Source organism: Canis lupus, chromosome 36 (genome assembly GCF_048164855.1).
Source record: "Canis lupus baileyi chromosome 36, mCanLup2.hap1, whole genome shotgun sequence".
NCBI classification, from domain to species: Eukaryota; Metazoa; Chordata; class Mammalia; order Carnivora; family Canidae; genus Canis; species Canis lupus.
In genome coordinates, this window is record NC_132873.1 from 23677647 (window position 1) to 23697195 (window position 19549).

Consider the following 19549-nt stretch of genomic DNA (forward strand, 5'->3'; position numbering starts at 1 on the left):
AAAAAAATAAAATAAAAGTTAAATTGAGCATTTTAATTATTATTAATCTTTGCTTTAGGTTCCAGTATAATGCCAGCAGCTGGAACAATGTATCTAACAACTTCAACTGGATATCCTTACACTTATCATAATGGTGTTGCTTATTTTCATACTCCAGAGGTAACTTCTGTCCCACCACCTTGGCCTGTAAGTAATTTTCATCTTAACAGGGTCTCCATCTATTCTGTCGGTTTTTAAAAAATATTTATTTCTGAAATATTTCAATCACAGACCAGCACAAATAATAATATAATAGTCGTGTAGCTGCCACTTAAATTTAATAAATGTTAACATTTTACCATGTTTACTTAAGTGAAATGTGAGAAATTCAGGTAAAGTCTCCTTGCCCCCATTTTCTTACCCTCTTTTTCTCCTCAGAAATAGCCAGAATATCTTTCCTATCATTTTATGTTTTTACTACAAATGCGTTACTTTTGGTGATTTTTAAACACAATGTAAATCTAGTTTTTCTATTCAACATTATGTTTTTGAGATTAAACCACATTGATCCTAGTATATCTAACTCACTTATTTTAATATTTTACAATATTCTTCTGTATGAGTGTATATTCCTCTATTGATGGACATTTTAAGTTTTTTCTGTAATCAAGACTACAGTGAATCCAGATCTTGTATGTATTATGTGAGAATTTATCTAGGAAGGTAGTCTTCAAAGTTTTTTACTTGTATATCCTCTAAAAACTTTCTGAAAAATTATAAATACTCATTTTTAAGTTGATATCTGAAATTTATCATAATTTTAAATAACTTAGGAATATTATATACTCTGCATGTTTACCTAAAATTAATATAATGTTATATGTCAGTTATACCTCAAATAAAAGGATGGAAAATGTCTGCTCTAGAACTCTATTAACAAAAGTAAGTCAGCCAAATAAAATTAATCAAAGTTTTCATTTCTATTAGAATCTATTAGAAAATTTTGACTTTTAATTTTAATTAATTACATTTAAGTTCAGTTAAATGAGTTATGTATTCCTGTAACCATCATGTTAGTGAAATAAGGGACCATCTCCCCTTTGATATTTCTTTTTTTAAGATTTTATTTATTTATTCATGAGAGAGTCACAGAGAGAGAAGCAGAAACACAGGCAGAGGGAGAAGCAGGCTCCTAACAGGGAGCCTGATGCGGGACTCAATCCCAGGACCAGGATCATGCCCTGAGCCAAAGGCAGACACTCAACCACTGAGCCACCCAGGCACCCCTCCCCTTTAGTATTTCTTATACAAGCTCTTTTTGCATTGCTTCTCTCACATCTCAAGGGCATTGTCTTCTTGAATTGTCTATTTGTTTGATGCTCTATTGGCATTTATATTCCCAAATAAAGTATTATAACAGATCCAAAATGAGTGATAAATGTGCCTTTCATCATGAAGGAGAAGGGCAATTGTGAAAGGGGAGTAATAAAAGCACAGACACATGATACACAGATACATTCACAGACAGATCAAATCAAGTAGGAGTACATGTTGAAATTTAGGATCTAAAAATTCATACTTCTAAACCTATTCATGCCCATGTACCACTGGAAAATTTTTCTATTCCCCTATCTTGATCTAGGGCTTCAATATATGCATTGAAGTAGAATTTCACATATAAAATATATACATCTTTGATTAAATTTTCCAAATGGCTTTCCAAAGTATACCAGTTTATACTTTAGCTAACAGTTTATGAGAGCTCCAATTTCCCCATAATCTGCCAACCCTTTAATTTTAAATTTTTACCAATATTATTATGAAATAGTATTTTTTAATTTTTTAGTCATTGGTTAAGATTGAACATATTTCATGTATTTATTGACCATTCCACTTTCTTCTGTGAGGGGCCTTTTCATATCCTTTATCTTTTTTTATTGGAATTGTCTTTCTCTTGAAGTAATTATATGAATTTTGTGAGTTCTTCTGGTATGTGGCTTGTCTGTTACTTTACAGGATTTTTTTGTCATATACTTTTTCTTTGTTCTAATGTTAACAAATGTATTAATGTTTTCCCTTTATGGTTTCATCTTTTGGTCTCTTGTTTTGTTTTTGGTTTTTTTTAGATTTTATTTATTCATGAGAGACACAGAGAGAGAGGCAGAGACATAGGCAGAGGGAGAAGCCGGCTTCCTTCAGGGAGCTGGATGCGTGACTTGATCCCAGGCTCAATCCCCAGACTCCAGGATCATGCTCTGAGCTGAAGGCAGACGGTCAACCACTGAGCCACTCAGGCGTCCCTTGGTCTCTTGTTTTTAAAACAAAACACTTCCAAAAAAAGATTTAAAAATTAAATTTAAAAAAACCACTCCCTTATTATAGATATCCTATATTTTGTTAAAGATTTATTTATTTATTCCTGAGAGACAGAGAGAGAGAGAGAGAGAGAGGCAGAGACACAGGCAGAAGGATATCCTATATTTTGTTAAAGATTTATTTATTTATTCCTGAGAGAGAGAGAGAGGCAGAGACACAGGCAGGGAGCCTGATGCAGAACTTGATCCCAGATCCCGGGATCATGACCTGAGCCAAAGGCAGGCGCCCAGCCACTGAGCCACCAGGCATCCCATATATTTTATCTTTAAAATACTGTAGTGTTTCAGTTTTTCACATCTAGAGTTTAAATCTGAAGCTCATGTATTGACTAATCCGTCCTCTTTCACTGTTTTGATGAATCCTCTGTGTAATTCCACACTGGGGGGAGGGTGTCTTATGGGCTCTTTATTCTGTCTGTTGGTGTATTTGTTTGCCCTGCCAGTTCTGTTTTAATTCCTGTTGCTTTAGAACGAATGCTAAAATCTGATAGGGCAGCCCTGTCACTTTTTTCTTCAGGAGTCTTTCATCTATCCTTAAGTCTTTACTTTTATAAATATAAATTTTATAATCCAGCTTGTTCAGTTCTGTGAAAATCTTTTGTTGGGTTTTTATTAGAATTGCATTAAGTATGTAGATTAATTTGGGTATGATACTGAATTTTACCATCCACAAACATTTATTTAGGTCTTTTATTTCAATCTGTCAATAAAATTTTCTTTCTCCATAAAATAGCTTAGCATGTCTTTTATTGGATTTATTCTTAGGTACTCTGTGGTTTTTGTTGCTTTTATGAATGGTGTTTTTTTTAATCATACTTCCTAATAGATTGTGACCGGTATGTAATAATGCTTTTTTAAGTGTTAACATTCTATCAGTAACCTTCATCTAGATAATCTTTTATGATTCAGTATAGTTCTGTTTTTTTCTGCTCTTTTCTCATTTTTCCCCATTGAGTTATTACACTAGCATTGTCTCTGCTGTAGTATTTATACAATAACATGATCTTGTTCTTGAAAAAGGAAACAAGTTCACTGATTCACATAAGCTTTATGTATATATACACATATATACCTATACATACATACACTTTAGGTTTTGGAAGGTAATCTTAGACTTAACCAGGGTTTCTCAACCTCAGTACTATTGGCATTTTGAGCCAGATGATACTGTTTTTTTGGAGGCAGCCCTGTACATACATGGTAGGATGTTAGCATGTCCTAGCCTCCCTATATCTATAAAAACCTAAACTATTGCCAGATATTCCCTAGGGGGGCAAAGTCACACCTGATTGAGAATTACTGCCCCTAATCAATTAAGGAAGTTATTTCATATTCTGTTTGCTAACAGTAAGACTATTGAATTTATCATGAAAAGGTATTGAATTTTAATAAATATTTTCCTATATCTTTTTTTAATTTTATTTATTTCTTCATGAGAGAGAGAGGCAGAGACACAGGCAGAGGGAGAAGCAGGCTCCATGCAGGGAGCCCAATGCGGGACTCAATCCCGGGACTCCAGGATCAGGCCCTGAACCAAAGGCAGACGCTCAACCGCTGAGCCATCTAGCATCCCAATCTTTTTCTGCTGAGATTTTTTTCCTCCTTTAATCTATCAATAGAAACCAAATAATTAATATAGTAAATTACATTATTCTTTTCCAATATTAATCTGTGGTATAAATTTATTAGCATTTGATAATCTGAAAATTGTACAGAAAACTATGATACTTCATTTTTCGAGGGGGTGGAGAGGGAGTGAACATTAAAACAAAATAATGTAAAGTAGATTCCATGTTAGAAATTGAATTTTAGGGGAGCCTCTGTGGCTCAGTCAGTTAAGCATCTGCCTTCTGCTCGGGTCATGATCCCAGAGTCCTGGGATCAAGCCCCACAAGGTCCTGGGATGGTCCTGCTGAGCAGGCAGTCTGCTTCTCCCTCCCCTTTTGCCCCTCCCTCTTCTCATGCTCTCTCTCACTTACTCTCTCTCTCAGATAAATAAAATCTTTTTAAAAATTAGAAATTGAATTTTAATAGCTATCATTAAAGTTCATTTTACTTATCCTATAATACAATTTGCTTGCTTTATTAATGGTTTGGTTTTAAATAATCTATTTTGGGGTTTACTCTAGTACTCTGAATAATAAAGTGTCATATGTACTTCAAACATAGAGAAATCACTTGGAGTTTATTGGGTGTTTAACTCATTTAAATGTCAAATTAATAAAATGGAATTTGATAAATGTTTCAATAAGTAATGTATTTGCCTTAATTAAATTATAACAAGGAGTAGGATTTAATTTTTTGTAAGCAGTGAGAAATCAGTGGCAAAATCAGATATGATTATTTAGTTCTGTGTTATGTAAACATTTTCTACTACTGGTCTCATGATGGAAATAGGTAGTGTCAGCTTAAGTCCACCTGCCTTATCTTTTAAATATTCTCTTAGAACTATGTTTTCATAATCTTTGGACTATAAGCAACTTTTCTGGTATTGTTTTAGCATTACCATGGATATGAAACCAAAAAAAAGTACAATACTGTGATGATTTTAGTACATGTAAGTGGAATTGGTAATAATATCAATTAAGAGATAGAAAAATGATATTTCCAATTAGAGACCATGACTCGACTGAGTTTAGGTAACAATTTGAGATAAATTTCATAATAAACTATTTTAAATAATTTTCCTAGGCCTAAAATAATTTTTCAATTTTTTTTTCCTCTTCTAGTCACGTTCTATATCTAGTTCTCCTGTGATGGTAGCTCAGCCAGTTTATCAGCAACCTGCATATCACTACCAGGTAAACATGAAATTATAATGAAAAAAAAATTATAATGAAAATTCTCTTTAATACCATCAGTCTTTTCAAGTAAATTTCATTGTATTCTTTCTCATGCAAATGCTCTGGTAATTAAAAAGAGATAGATAAGACCTGATAGCGGTGGTTTTTTTTTTTTTCCTTTTATTATGGGGAACTAAACAATACCATACAAGAAGATGGAATGTTTGATTCTGTTTAATCAAATGTAATGTCAGTTTTGTTCCCCTGGCTAAGGTTTAATCTAAAAAGTTTTTAGAAATAATTCCCAAAGCAACATACAGATAACACATAAAAAATCACAGGCTGATTTTTTAATGTTATTGTTAACATTATGTCACTTTCTTGCTATTATATTTAACATAATCTATATTAAAATAAGTAATATATTAGGGGTTTATATTATGAGAGCCTGTTTAGATAACCAGCATTCTTCATTAATTCTTGTGGGTGACTAGGGATAAATGAGCCATAATGCCAGGCCACTTTGGTGTTTTGTAAATAAAGAACATCTGTCTACATACTGTCTACGCTGCTTTTATACTACAATGGTTCAGTAGTTGAAACAAAGATATTATGATCTCCAAAGCTTAAAATATTTACACTGGCCCTTTATAGAAGAAGTTTGCCAACCTCTGATCTATAGCATTCACATTCTTTCCTACCCCTGAATAGTGGAAGATAATTTATTTGTTTCCTTTTTTTCTTTTTGAACTTTTAAAATAGACCCACATGGAATATGAAGTTTACTGGACTTCTTTTGAGTATTAGACTGGGTTTTGGGGGTATGGTGGTATTTAAACTCTAAACAGAATTTAAGTTTATTATATGATTATATATTAATGTATATTCTATATTATTATTATTATATTATTTGTAAATAAATTTGTAAATCTTATTACCAGGCTAAATATAAAGCTATCTAAAGTGTTTCCTTCACTTATTAAAGATGAAAATAACTTAATGATATATATTTAAAATATATATGTGGTATCACTTTCCCTAAGCTGCCTCCAAATTCAGCAGAAGCTCCAAAGATGGAATGTTAGATACCAGACCTTTTTAATAAGATGAGCCAAATATTGTGAAACCAGTTGGGGGACCCTTAGCTTATTGCCTACCTTGGGCACACATGAGGGGAGGATGAGATTGCAAGAGAGTAGAATGTTATGGTATGTGCCCTTCTTCTCAGCCAGGTAAAGAATACATCAGAGAATGACTAAGAAAGCTTAATGTTTGTCCCCTGAAATTTGTGAGATGGTACTCTTAGACCTGACCTCTCCTAAAAAAGTCCAAAGAGACAGGTGGAGGGTTGGCAGGGGGAACAAATTAATTATTTTAAAATTCCAAAGAAGAAACTGGACTAGTCTCTGGAGGCAGACTAGCGAGAAGACTACAGTCAGAATGTGCTGAATTTCTACTCAAAACAAGCGAAGGTTTATGTGTCCCAAGAGCAAGGTGTGAACTTCACAGAAGAGACCCTTTTCAAAAAACTTTAGGGTGATCCCAATAAAGAAAGAACCTGAGTAAAGTAAACTTCTAGAATCAAGGACTAGAACTGCAGCTAAAAGTTCTCAGCAGGGAGATCACCAAAGAATCCAGTAAACTACCTATCTAGAGAGTCATCATTGGGAAACTGCCACACCCCAAAAAGTGATCTGTCCTACTTTTTATCCCAGGACAAGGAAGAACAGCTCAACACAGTGCTTTTAAAGTATCAAGGGGTGAGAAAGAATATAGAGTTGCTTTCTGCCCTTGCCCCATTGAGTCCAACTCCTCCTTCATCAATCATTAATTGATTACATACAGCTATAGCTCACTTGACATACCAAATACATTCTTAAAAGTTTTTAATACAGTTTAATTTTATACTTTGACTCTGGTGTTCTGCTTAACACAAATTTTTAAATTGGAAGTATGTTACCTAGATATTACTCAGGAAAGATTTTGGTACCAATTTATAATATAATAATATTTTGTAATATAAAAAATCATTTCATTTCACATATTTCTTTTCAGGTATATATTCATCATTCTGCCTCTTGGATAAGAATCTTCCCTTGCTCTTTCTTTTTACAAATTCTAAGGTTGTATAGCTTTATCAGTTTTTATTAGTCAAATCAGGTAATGGCATGGTCTAATTAGTATTTATCAACATATTTCTCACTTACTAAGGAGAGATCTCATTTATCTAAAAACTATATTTAAATCATTTTATTTTATAATATTTATTATAATATTAAGAGATTGATTATTATCTTGCCTTTTTGAAGGTTAGACTTCACATTATCTTGGTCATAAAATACAGTGATGTTATCCATTAACAACTTAAATAGTAAGCAGTAAATTAACAGGGATTTGGTTTAGATGATAAGTCCATGGCATCTTCTTACTTTTTTCTGTTTGACTTTATAATGAAAAAAGACTATTAAAAATGGAAAATAACTAAAGAATAAAGCATTTGTTATTTAAAATAATACAACTAGTTTAAGAAACAAAAGTTTGAGGGACACCTGGGTGACTCAGTAGTTGAGCATCTGCCTTTGGCTCAGGACTTGATCCTGGAGTCCTGGGAGGTTGAGTCCCACATTGGGCTCCCCACAGGGAACCTGCTTCTCCCTCTGCCTGTGTCTCTGTCTCTCTTTCTATATCTCTCATAAGTAAATAAATAAATAAATAAATAATAAAATCCTTTAAAAAAAAGTTTGATATATTGTCATCTTACAATAAGTTTTTAAAAATTTGACCTTTTATTTAAATAATAGCTTTTTATACATGATTTATGTAGCATTCAATTCAGCTTTTTAAAATGTGCAATAGTGTTTTTTACTAAATTCAAAGTTTTACAACCATATTACATTAATATTAGAACTTTTTTTTAAAGATTTTATTTATTCATGAGAGACACAGAAAGAGAGAGAGGCAGAGGGAGAAGCAGGCTTTACACAGGGAGCCTGACATGGGACTCGATCCCAGGTCTCCAGGATCACACACTGGGCTGAAGGTGGCGCTAAACTGCTGAGCCACTGGGGCTGACCAATATTAGAATATTTTAATTAACCCCTCCTCCCACCAAAAACTCACCCATTAGTAGTCACTCCTCTTTTAGAAAGTAGTAGTCTACTTTCTGTCTTTGCAGGTTTGCTTATTCTGAACATTTCATATAAATGTAATCTACCATAAGTGGTTGTGACTGGATTCTTTCACTTAGCATAATGCTTTCATGATTTATCCATGGTGGCATATATCATATTTCATTCCTTTGTATAGCTGAATAACATTCCATTGTATGGATATAACACATTTTATATTTTCATCAGATGACAGACATTTGGGATGTTTCCACTTTTTGTCTGTTATAAATAATACTGCTGTGATCATTCCTGTACAAATTTTTATGTGGACATAAGTTTTCATTTATTTTAGGCCTTATTACCTGGGAGTAGAATCACTGAGTCACATGGTATCTATAATATTTAAAGTTTTCAAGAAGTGTCATACTGTTTTCTGAAAAGGCTGCACCATTATATACTCACTCCAGCAGTATATGAGGATTCTAATTTCTCCACAACCTTATCAACACTTATCATCTACCTTTTTGACTAGCTGTCCTAGTGGATACAGTGGATAAAAGTGGTATCACACTGATTTCCATAAGCTGAGGCTAATGATGTTGATCATCTTTATGTATGCTTATTAGCCTCTTTTATATATCTTGAGAAATATCTATTCATATCCTTTACCCATTTTTAAATTTGGATTACTTGTCTTTTTATTATTGAGTTATAACAGTTCTTTACATATTGTAGATAAAAGTTACTTATCAGATAAATAATTTATAAATGTTTTCTCCCATTCTTTGAGTTTATTTTCACTTCTTTGATGGTATTTGTAGCACAAAAGCTTTTCATTTTGATCAAGTTCAATTAATCTCTTTTCTTTTGTTGCTTTGTTGTTTGTGCTTTTCATGTCATAATTTTTTTAATTGCCTAATTCAAACCCACAAAGATTTACACATACTTTCTTATAAGAGTTTTATAGTTTTAGCTCTTTAGGTCTTTAACCCAATTTGAGTTACTTTTTGTATATAATTTGAGGTTTAAGGATCTAGCTTCACTCTTTTGCATATAGATATCCACTTTTTACCCTTGTTTATAATTTGGGTGGGGTTTTTGTTTTTGTTTTCCATTTTAGGCCCCTGCACAGTATCTACCAGGACAGTGGCAGTGGGGTGTTCCTCAGGTAAATATTAACTTTTTTTCATTGTATTTTTGTGAAGACTGTATGAATATTAAAGTCAGGAGAACTAGATTTGAGATATTCCTTTTCTATTTAGTAACTGTGATACCTTTAGCAGTTCATTTAATCACTCTATTTCTTAGCTTCCTCATTTGTAAAATGGAAGTGATAATACCATACCTTTGTAAATTTCTTTACCTGATCTTGGTGAAGATCACATGAGATCATGTAAGTGAAAGCATTTTATTAAAAAGTGAGTACTTACATAAACATGAAAAATTACTTTTTACTATTATGGGAAAATGTAGCATTTTTCCAGTTGTACTTCAGATTTTGCTTCAGATTGACTTGTGCTCCTCAGTGAATATCCCATCTCTCAACTTTTGATACAAAGAGTATACCACCAAAAAGACTATTTAATGACATTTCCAACTTCCATGTGAAGTCACAAAGCTGAGAATAGATGTTTATGACAACTCAAATACTGTAAGTTACATTATTATAACCTGTAATAATGATCTTAATGTAACTATTTTCTGAATTTATAAAAAATTCTGAAGCACTAAGAACTTTTTAATATTTACCAGTGACAAAGTTCTTTAATTACATCTACACAATTGGGATTTATAACAACCAAGAGTTCCTTGTTTGTTGCTAAGACACTTCTATGCTATTCCTGGAAAAGAACTTCCAGCAAAATATGAAACAAATATTTTTTGTCATCTGTTGGGTAAGTCACATTTGGTTTAATTGAAATAACTAATCATATTTTAATTAGAAATATGGTTCTGTGTTCTAGTCTCCTGCCTCTACTGCTCCATTCTTATACCTGCAACCTTCTGAGGTTATCTATCAACCAGTGGAAATTGCACAAGATGGTGGATGTGTCCCTCCTCCACTGTCTCTGATGGAAGCTTCAGTTCCAGAGGTATGTATTAGTCTCAGGGTAATTTATCTGTAACTATCTCATCTTAACATTTATTTCTTTCTTTTTTTTAAAAGATTTTATTTAAAAAAAAATAAAGATTTTATTTAGTCATGAGTGAGAGAGAGAGAATGGCAGAGACATAGAAGGAGAAGCAGGCTCCTCACAGGGAGCCCAATTGGGACTCAATCCCCAGACCACGCCCTGAGCTGAAGGCAGATGCCCAACTGCTGAGCCACCCAGTCATCCCTTCTTTTTCTTTTTCTAAGAATATTTAAGATCCTCATGGAAGCTGCACGCTTTTTCTTTGATTTTTTTTCACACTTCTTCCCATTTTTATAGTATCTAAGAATGCTTCATCTTGGACTTCTTTATTAAGTAGTTCTGAACATTTTTTTAAAAGATTTTATTTATTTATTTATTCATGAGAGACACACAGAGAGGGGCAGAGACACAGGCAGAGGGAGAAGCAGGCCCCGTGCGAAAGCCTGATACAAGACTTGATCCCAGGACCCCAGGATCATGCCCTGAGCCAGAGGCAGATGCTCAACTACTGAGCCCACCCAGGTGCCCTAGTTCTGAACATTTCTAAAACCAACTGTTCACTATACTAGGCTAATCTCTGACTTGATTTCCTTGAAAGAATAAGATACCAAAAGATACCAAATAACTTCTCTTTCTTCTCCTTTGCCTATCAATCTCTATTATTACTAACATTCTGTCAAAAGCATATAAAAATTCAAAAAAATACTAAAAACTTCTCCCTTCAAATATGTAAATCAAAAATACTTTATGGAGTGCCTGCGTGGCTCAGTTGGTTAAGCATCCAACTCTTGATTTCAGCTAGGTCATGATCTCAAGGTCATGGGATCAGGCCGCTGTCATGCTTGGCACACAGTTGGGAGTCTTTTGGAGTTTCTTTCTGCCCTTCCCTCCTTCAAATAAATAATTCTTTTTAAAAAATACTTCATAACTACAAATTACAAATGTCATCTTTAGTGTCTTTAAATTACGCTCCCAAACCCTTACTTACCTTAGCATCTATATGCCAGAATCTGTACAGGTATGTTTTTAATCAGTATTGTAAAAATTTAGAAAATTAGCATCCACCTCCCAATTAAAGTATATTATTTTTTTACATTGCTAGGTTTATAACATTATGATGTTGTCCTTGAATATTAATTTCCACAGTTGGAAAGCCAAGATTTCTCTGTTTCATCGCACCCTCCATTCATTACTTGCTTAACTGAATCTGCAAAGTACTCTCTGTTAAAGAAAGCTTGCAGGTGCTATATTCTCCGAGTTCTTACATGCCTGTTTGTTCAACATTGTTGTCTATACATCTGAAAGACAGTTACACTAGCTATAAAATAGCAGCATCATACTGCCAGAACAAAGTACCACTAACTGTATACAGGTAAACAACAAACATTTATGTCTCCCAGTTGTAGAGACCAGAGTTGAAGATCAAGGTGCTGGCAGGATTGGTTCTGGACCAATGAGGGAAGCATCTGTTTCAGGCTTCTTTTCTTAGCTTGCAGGTGGCCATCTTCTCCCTCTGTCATCACATTATCTTTTCTATCTCTGTGGCTGTCCAAATTTCTCAATTTTGTAAGAATAGCAATCATACTGGATTGGCATAATGGGCAGCCCAGGTGGCTCAGCGGTTTAGCGCTGCTTTCAGCCCAGGTTGTGATCCTGGAAACCCGGGGTTGAGTCCCACGTCGGGCTCCCTTCATGGAGCCTGCTTCTCCCTCTGCCTGTGTCTCTGCCTCTCTCTCTGTGTCTCTCATGAATAAATAAAGTTCTACCATAATGACCATACTTTAACTTGATTACCTCTGTAAATATCATGTCTACAAATCAGGTCACACTCTGATATACCAGAGGTTAGACTTTAACATATATTTTGAGGGAACCAAATTCAACTCTTAACTATTTTCTTATAGAACTTCTAGTCTACTCTTTTCTGGTGTTAAGTGTAAGCCATAATGAATTCTGAAGCCAACCTGATTTTCCCCCTTGAACATAATCCTGCATGCCTTGTGATATGAGATGTGTGTTTTTTTTTTTTCCAAAGATTGTACTTACTTACTTGAGAGTGAGAGAGAGAGAAAGAGAGAGAATGAGTTTGGGAGGAGGAGCAGAGGGAGAGGGACAAGCAAACTCCGCACTGAGCTCAAAGCCCAACTTGGGGCTTGATCTCACAATCTTGAGATCATGACCTGAACTGAAATCAAGAGTCAGGTGCCTGGGGATCCCTGGGTGGCTCAGTGGTTTGTCGCCTGCCTTTGGTGGCTCAGTGGTTTGTCGCCTGCCTTTGGCCCAGGGCGCGATCCTGGAGTCCCGGGATCGAGTCCCGCGTCGGGCTCCCGGCATGGAGCCTGCTTCTCCCTCCTCCTGTGTCTCTGCCTCTCTTTCTCTCTATGTCTATCATAAATAAATAAATCTTTAAAAAAAAAAAAAAAGAGTCAGGTGCCTACCCCACTGAGCCTCCCAGGGGCCCTGTGAGGTGTGTTCTTGTTGTCTTTGCACATACTATTTCCACCTTCTTTTCCTAATTCTTCAAATCTTTTCTTCTATATATGTTTCAGAAGACTAATGGTAATTTTGACCACTCAACTGTCCCTTATAAGTCTGTAAATTAATTAAAGATAGGGAACATGTTTTTCATTTGTGTTCCTCCATTGTGTAGCAGAATGCCTAGTACATTGCAAAGCTGAATAAATATTTTGAACTAATAAATGAAAGTTTTTTCCCTTTTTTTCTAACAGCCTTATTCTGATCATGGAGTTCAAGCAACATATCACCAAGTTTATGCTCCAAGTGCCATCGCTATGCCTGCACCTGTGATGCAGCCTGAACCAATTAAAGTAAGAAGTTTGTTTTGATTTTTCATTATTTTTTCAGTCATATTTCAAGCTTTTCAAATTTCTTTTCTGAAGAGAAATAATTTTCAATATATCACATTTGTGATCAGAAGAACAGAATTAGTGAACTCTTTCATGTGAAGAATGTACAATTCTAAATTAACTATAATTTCTACAATTAGTTTTGAATAAGTTATAAACCACACATTGTCAAAAATGTTTTATTTAGTATAAAATATATGTAATTTATAATTTGCCAGTTTTAATTGTATACCCAATTAATTACATCCACAATGCTGTGAAACCATTACCACTATATTTCCACACTTTTTCATTGCCCCAAATAGAAAATCTGTACCATTAAGCAATAACTTCCCATTCTTTTCTCCCACCAGTCCCTGGTACCCTCTACTCAACTTTTGTTCTCATTGAATTTGCCTAGATATTTCATATACTTAGATTTGGGTTGTGTTAATGGCATATAGCATTTATGGGGAGATGAAAAGAGTTAACATTCTATTCTTCCAGTTTGGGAATTGTGTTTGTGCATCTTAAATCAGATGCAGCCAGAGTGGGAATCTAATTAGATCCATGTATATATTCAATATATTTCAGCTCTCTACTCTGTAGCAGGGAATTCTGCTTATTCCCTTATGACCTAGTTTCATAGTGAAGCTCTTCATCATTACTTGGGGGAAATGGGACTATATCTGTAAAAACCACAGATTGATTAACTATTGCAATGGTAATATGAATCTTGCTTCTGCGTACTTTGGTAAGGAAAGTAGGCATACTCTATAATAAAATGAGGGAGATGAGCCATTTCACACTCATATTTATTCTGACCCGTCCCATGTATTGGAACTCAATAACTCAATACTAAGACAGTCTACTTTAAGGAGCCTCCCCACTCTCTCATATGTCCTCATCCCATCACTATTCACTGAATTCCTTCACTGCTATTACCACTGTACTGCACACATGAAATAAAACCATAATTTGACCTAGTATCACAGCCTAGAGTGTTCCTAATGTTATGTATAGAGAATTATTATAGTATCAAAATCTTCTAAAACAAACTTTCTCTGATGTTAACATTTTCTCCAAATATACTTCTCTAGGAATAGTTGAAAGAGCTTTGCCATATTAAATAAGTACTAATTATATAGATCAAATATATAAATATAAATGATTGCAGTTGTAGTACTTGAATGATTCCAATAGAGGATGGAGTGGTACTAGGATAGGACAAATTTTCAAAAAATGTTAATGTTGCATGTTCCTTTTTTTCTACGATTTTATTTATCAGAGAGAGAGCACAAGCGGGAGGGAGGAGCAGGCTCCCCATTGAGCAGGGAGCCCAGTGCAGGGCTTGATCCCTAGATCACTTAACTGACTGCCGCCACTGCACCCAAATGCTACACATTCTTAATGTAAAGTTTAATTCCTGTAGTTAAGAACAAACACTTCCTACATTTTCTTAAATCTATGAGTAGGAAATGACAGAAATTATACAATGAAATTGCTATCTTACTCTTTAATTTAGTCATATAGAAAATACACATTACGTTGAATACCAATCATAACAGAGGTATAAATAGATATCTTTCTTTGTGCATATAAGCTTACAACTGGAACCATTAACCTCTGTCTTCAAATCTAGAGAAATGCCCCTTCTGTCCTAACACAAATCTTTGCTCTACCATGCTGCAAACCAAAAGGGAACAAAATTACTGACTTATTTCAATTTGGAACTTAATCTGTCTCATTAAGGGAAGGGTTATAATAATCCTGGTTATCCTATGGGATACATCATAGGGAATATTTTAGTCCTAGCTGAGTTAAGATTTAAAGAATAGGGAAGAGTTGAAGATTTAAATAATAGGGAAGATTTAAAGAATAGGGAAGAGTTGAAGAGCTATGAACTGTGCTAAACTAGCCCATCACGTCTCTCACAACCATAATATCAGATTTCATTGAATCTGCAACATCATGGATTATAAGACACGCCATTATTTATCACTATAAAAGAAAAATATTGCCATCAATTGTAAACGTATCCCTATTCAGAGGTTTTCAAATATGAAAAAATATATGTCTCAGTATCAGTGGAATTTAACATTTTATTTATTTTAAAGATTTTATTTATTTATTCATGAGAGACACAGAGAGAGAGAGAGGCAGAGACATAGACAGAGGGAGAAGCAGGCTCCATGCAGGAAGCCCGATGTGGGACTTGATCCCAGGACTGCAGGATCACGCCCTGAGCCAAAGGCAAGACACTCAACCACTGAGTCACCCAGGCATCCCTAGCGTTTTATTTTTAATGTAGAGATGTCATGTTGAGAGGAGCAGGGGAAAAAAACAAGTCCTCTTTTGTTAGAGATGAGAAAAAAATTCAGTAAACTTTCAAAGTCAAAACTGGAACACGGGGCTATTGCATAAAGTTTTAGATTTCCTGTTTTTATATTTTAAGATCTAATGCCCTATGTATTTTATACTCAGTAATTTTTTTAGATGATTTGATGGCTCTCAACAGAAAATGCTACCCCACTCAGGGACAGAAACTCCAAAACCACTTCTATAGTTTACTAAAACTATATAACCCTATAGAAATGCTTTAATATACCAAGTTTTATTGTGTGGAAAATTATCTACTTTTGTTTATAGTACATGTGTATTATAGAAGTCTTAATATATAACTGTTACATCTTCAGGAGATGATCTTTTCCTTAAAACATATTGAAGTAGACTAATATTAAAATATTGACATTCGAAATATTAGCCTTTGTTTTTCCTATGCAGATTTTCCATGGTATACCAAATACCTTGGTGAGTTAAAATTGAAAGGTGGAAATAATCCTTAAAATAATTTGAACATATTGTTTTTATAAGTATATGTCATTTTTAAACTCTAATGATTATAATTTTAAGGGTGTTAATTGGATATATTCCAAAGTAGCAATTTCAGATGTCCAAATTATCTTGAGCATCAAATCTAATCAATAAAATAGAGACCTTATTCAGAGCTCAGAGCACAAGTCTAACTGCTGTAAAAGACTGTCACAAACTATTTATCAGCTGTAAGGCATACTACTATACTGTTAAATCAGCTACATCTATTGTAAAGTTGACCAATATAGAAACTACTGGATGAAAAAAAAAAAAAAAAGAAACTACTGGATGAAATATGGTATTAGTTAGAGTATCATTTTTTTTTAATTCAGTAGAGTCACATCTTATATAGAATTAAGTTTAAAAGTCAATAAAGCAAATCACAGAATATCGAAGTAAAGCCCATTGAGTTAGACTACAGGAAGGAACAAAAGGAAAATCTTTGTAGATCTGGACATTTGAACTATCACGCTTTTAAGATCAGTATCAAATCCCTAGGTAAGAATGGTATAAGTGGGGATGCCTGGGTGGCTCAGTTGTTGAGCATCTGCCTTTAGCTCAGGGCATGATCCCAGAGTCCCAGCATCGAGTCCCACATTGGGCTTCCTGCGTGGAACCTGCTTCTATCTCTGCCTCTCTCTGGGTCTCTCATGAATAAATAAATAAAATCTTTAAAAGAAATGGTATAAGTGGAAAATTATAGTATTTCTGTTTTATAGTGTTTTTCCATTTTTCTATTAATGTATCTACTAAATTTGTTCTTAGGATTAATTGAGATACTGGAAACTGGGGAAATTATAATTTGAAGTTAACCTTTAAGTTAAATGTTTATTTAACTCCAATGTATAATAGCCTATTCATGAAAATATTTGATATTAAGGATAATATTTAACTTCTTGCCAGGAATTTCTTCTAATTAAAGCACCAATTTGACTTGAATGAAAAACACAGCTATTTACCTATTATATCTTACCCTTTAGAAAAACACTGTGATTCAAAAGTAAATTAAAAAGGATTTGACCTATACACTTAAACTAAAAATTGGCACTATCTTTACAAAAACATTCTACTACTGTCTTCTTCCTAACCATCTCATTTCACTATCATTAACACTTCTTATAAAGCAATTTAGAAACTAAAATTCCCACATATTCTGCAACTCTTCAGAGTAAAGGACAACAATTGTAAAGCACTGTATTCTAGAGGGCAGAAACAGGAAGTCTGTACTTTGCAGCTCTAGGCATACAGGAGGATATAAATTTTCATGCACTGTACATAGTCAAACTATAGGTAGTCTCAGATTTTGCAGAATAAATTATTTTACTCAATAAGGAACTTGGCAGCAGGAGCAAAAAAACTCACCAAGTGAGGCACTAGAAATTGCATAGGTTCTGTGTGTATCAAGCCCCTTTCTTGCTATAAACCTAACAGGGATGGAGGACAGGAAGAGGAATCAAGAACTCATGAAATGAATCTTTCAGAATGGTCATGGACAGATCTCCATTCAAGGACAAGCTAAACAGAAAAGTGTTACACTGTATAGGTCCCATGAAAATATTTTTGCATATGGCACTACATCAAAGACAAGGATAAATAGCATACATATGGATATTTGTATTAAGAACATGTATTTAAGACGAAACTTAAACCTGTGAAAACACATCCTGTATTTCCAGTAATTACAGACTGAAAAACAGGAAAGATGAAATGGTTGGTGGCCAGTGTAAGAAAACACTGTGAAACTGTTGATATGATGAAAAAAATTAAATTTGTTTTTGCTATAAAGGACCAGTAGTTACTACATAAAAACAAATCCTTGATGTAGAAACAATTTTTTTCCTTTTTTTTATTTTTTTTTAATTTTTTATTGGTGTTCAATTTACTAACATACAGAATAACCCCCAGTGCCCGTCACCCATTCACTCCCACCCCCCGCCCTCCTCCCCTTCTACCACCCCTAGTTCGTTTCCCAGAGTTAGCAGTTTTTACGTTCTGTCTCCCTTTCTGATATTTCCCACACATTTCTTCTCCCTTCCCTTATATTCCCTTTCACTATTATTTATATTCCCCAAATGAATGAGAACATATAATGTTTGTCCTTCTCCGACTGACTTACTTCACTCAGCTAGAAACAATTTTTAAAAATTCTTCCAGAATACAGAAGAAAACATGAAAGATGAAGTGCTAAGAGATAAAATGCTACACTAGAGAGGAGACAAGTCCAACCAAAAATAGAGTAATTCTCAAAAAGAATACAGAAAAAAACTGAAAAAGAATGAGCAGAAATTTTATTTTTTTTAAGTTTATTTTTTTATTTATTAATGAGAGACACACAGAGAGAGAGAGGCAGAGACACAGGCAGAGGGAGAAGCAGGCTCCCTGGAGGGAGCCCGATGTGGGACCCGATCCCAGGTCCCCAGGATCACACCCCAGGCTGAAGGCGGCGCCAAACCGCTAAGCCACCAGGGCTGCCCAGAAATTTTAATAGTAAAACAAAAACACCCTTGATTTGTTTTGAATTTACAAGTCAAAAAGGATTCACCATCCTTCAAGCAAAATTAATGAGAGGCAATCCATGTATAAATATTCTGGTAAATATCCATTACCCTTCTTCATATATCCTGGTCTTTTTTGTTTTAAACTTTTTTCCCAATAATTTGTTTTCAAATAATTTTAGACTTAAAAGTTGCAAAAAATAATACATAATTTATGTATCCCTTCACCCACCTTCTCCTCATTTTAACAACTTATATAATTATAGAGCAAACAAAAGTTAGCATTGATAATATTAACTAAACTACAAATCTATTCAATTTCATGAGTTTTTCTACAACAGTTCTTTTTCTGTTATATTAGTTTGTGATCTCTCCTTACTCTCCTCCAATCCATGAAATTTACAGTCTTTCTTTGTCTTTCATGACTCTGAAACTTTTAAAAAGTGCTGGTCAATTATTTTTTGTTGACTATCCATCAATATGAGTTTGGTATTTTCTCTTGATTAAATAGAAGTTATGCAGGGGTACCTAGCTGGTTCAGTCAGTAGAGCACGCGACTCTTGATGTCAGAGTTGTAAGTTTAAGCCCCAAATTTGGTGTAGAGATTACTTTAAAAAGAATAAAATCTTTTTTAAAAAAAATAGAAGTTAATGCATTTGGGGCAAGAATGTCACATAAGTGATGCACCCTTCTCAGTGTATCATTTCAAGGGATACAAGATGCCAGTATATCTGATTGCTGGGAATATTAACCTTGATCACTTTAAGCATAAAAAGTAAATTGATAAGTGGCAGATCCAGGATTCTAACCTAAGCACACTTTCTACCAAAAGAAAAACCTAGCTGGTCTTCTGAAATCCCTAACAGTAAAGTTCATTGACAAACCTATCCATGCACAAAGAACTTCCCATTAGGATTTTAGAGCTTCCCTCTTAAATATGGACATGGAATCA

General features: G+C 34.2%; 1 protein-coding gene across 6 annotated transcripts in view; it reads left to right on the forward strand.

Annotated features, from left to right (window-relative positions):
* BOLL (boule homolog, RNA binding protein) overlaps nt 1-19549 on the forward strand; it is a 60405-nt gene that overhangs the window by 14737 nt on the left and 26119 nt on the right. For 5 of the 6 annotated variants that reach the window (XR_012024917.1, XR_012024918.1, XR_012024919.1 and 2 more), the window contains exons 6-10: nt 59-186; nt 5084-5155; nt 9368-9415; nt 10212-10340; nt 13112-13210. Coding sequence is in view for 3 of the 6 variants with exons in the window: in XM_072812903.1 (XP_072669004.1) it covers nt 59-186; nt 5084-5155; nt 9368-9415; nt 10212-10340; nt 13112-13210 (476 nt within the window). In the remaining 3 variants the exon portion in view is untranslated. Of the gene's footprint in view, nt 1-58; nt 187-5083; nt 5156-9367; nt 9416-10211; nt 10341-13111; nt 13211-17005; nt 17061-19549 lie in introns of those variants that run through there. The other variant, XM_072812904.1, reaches the window with a different exon arrangement.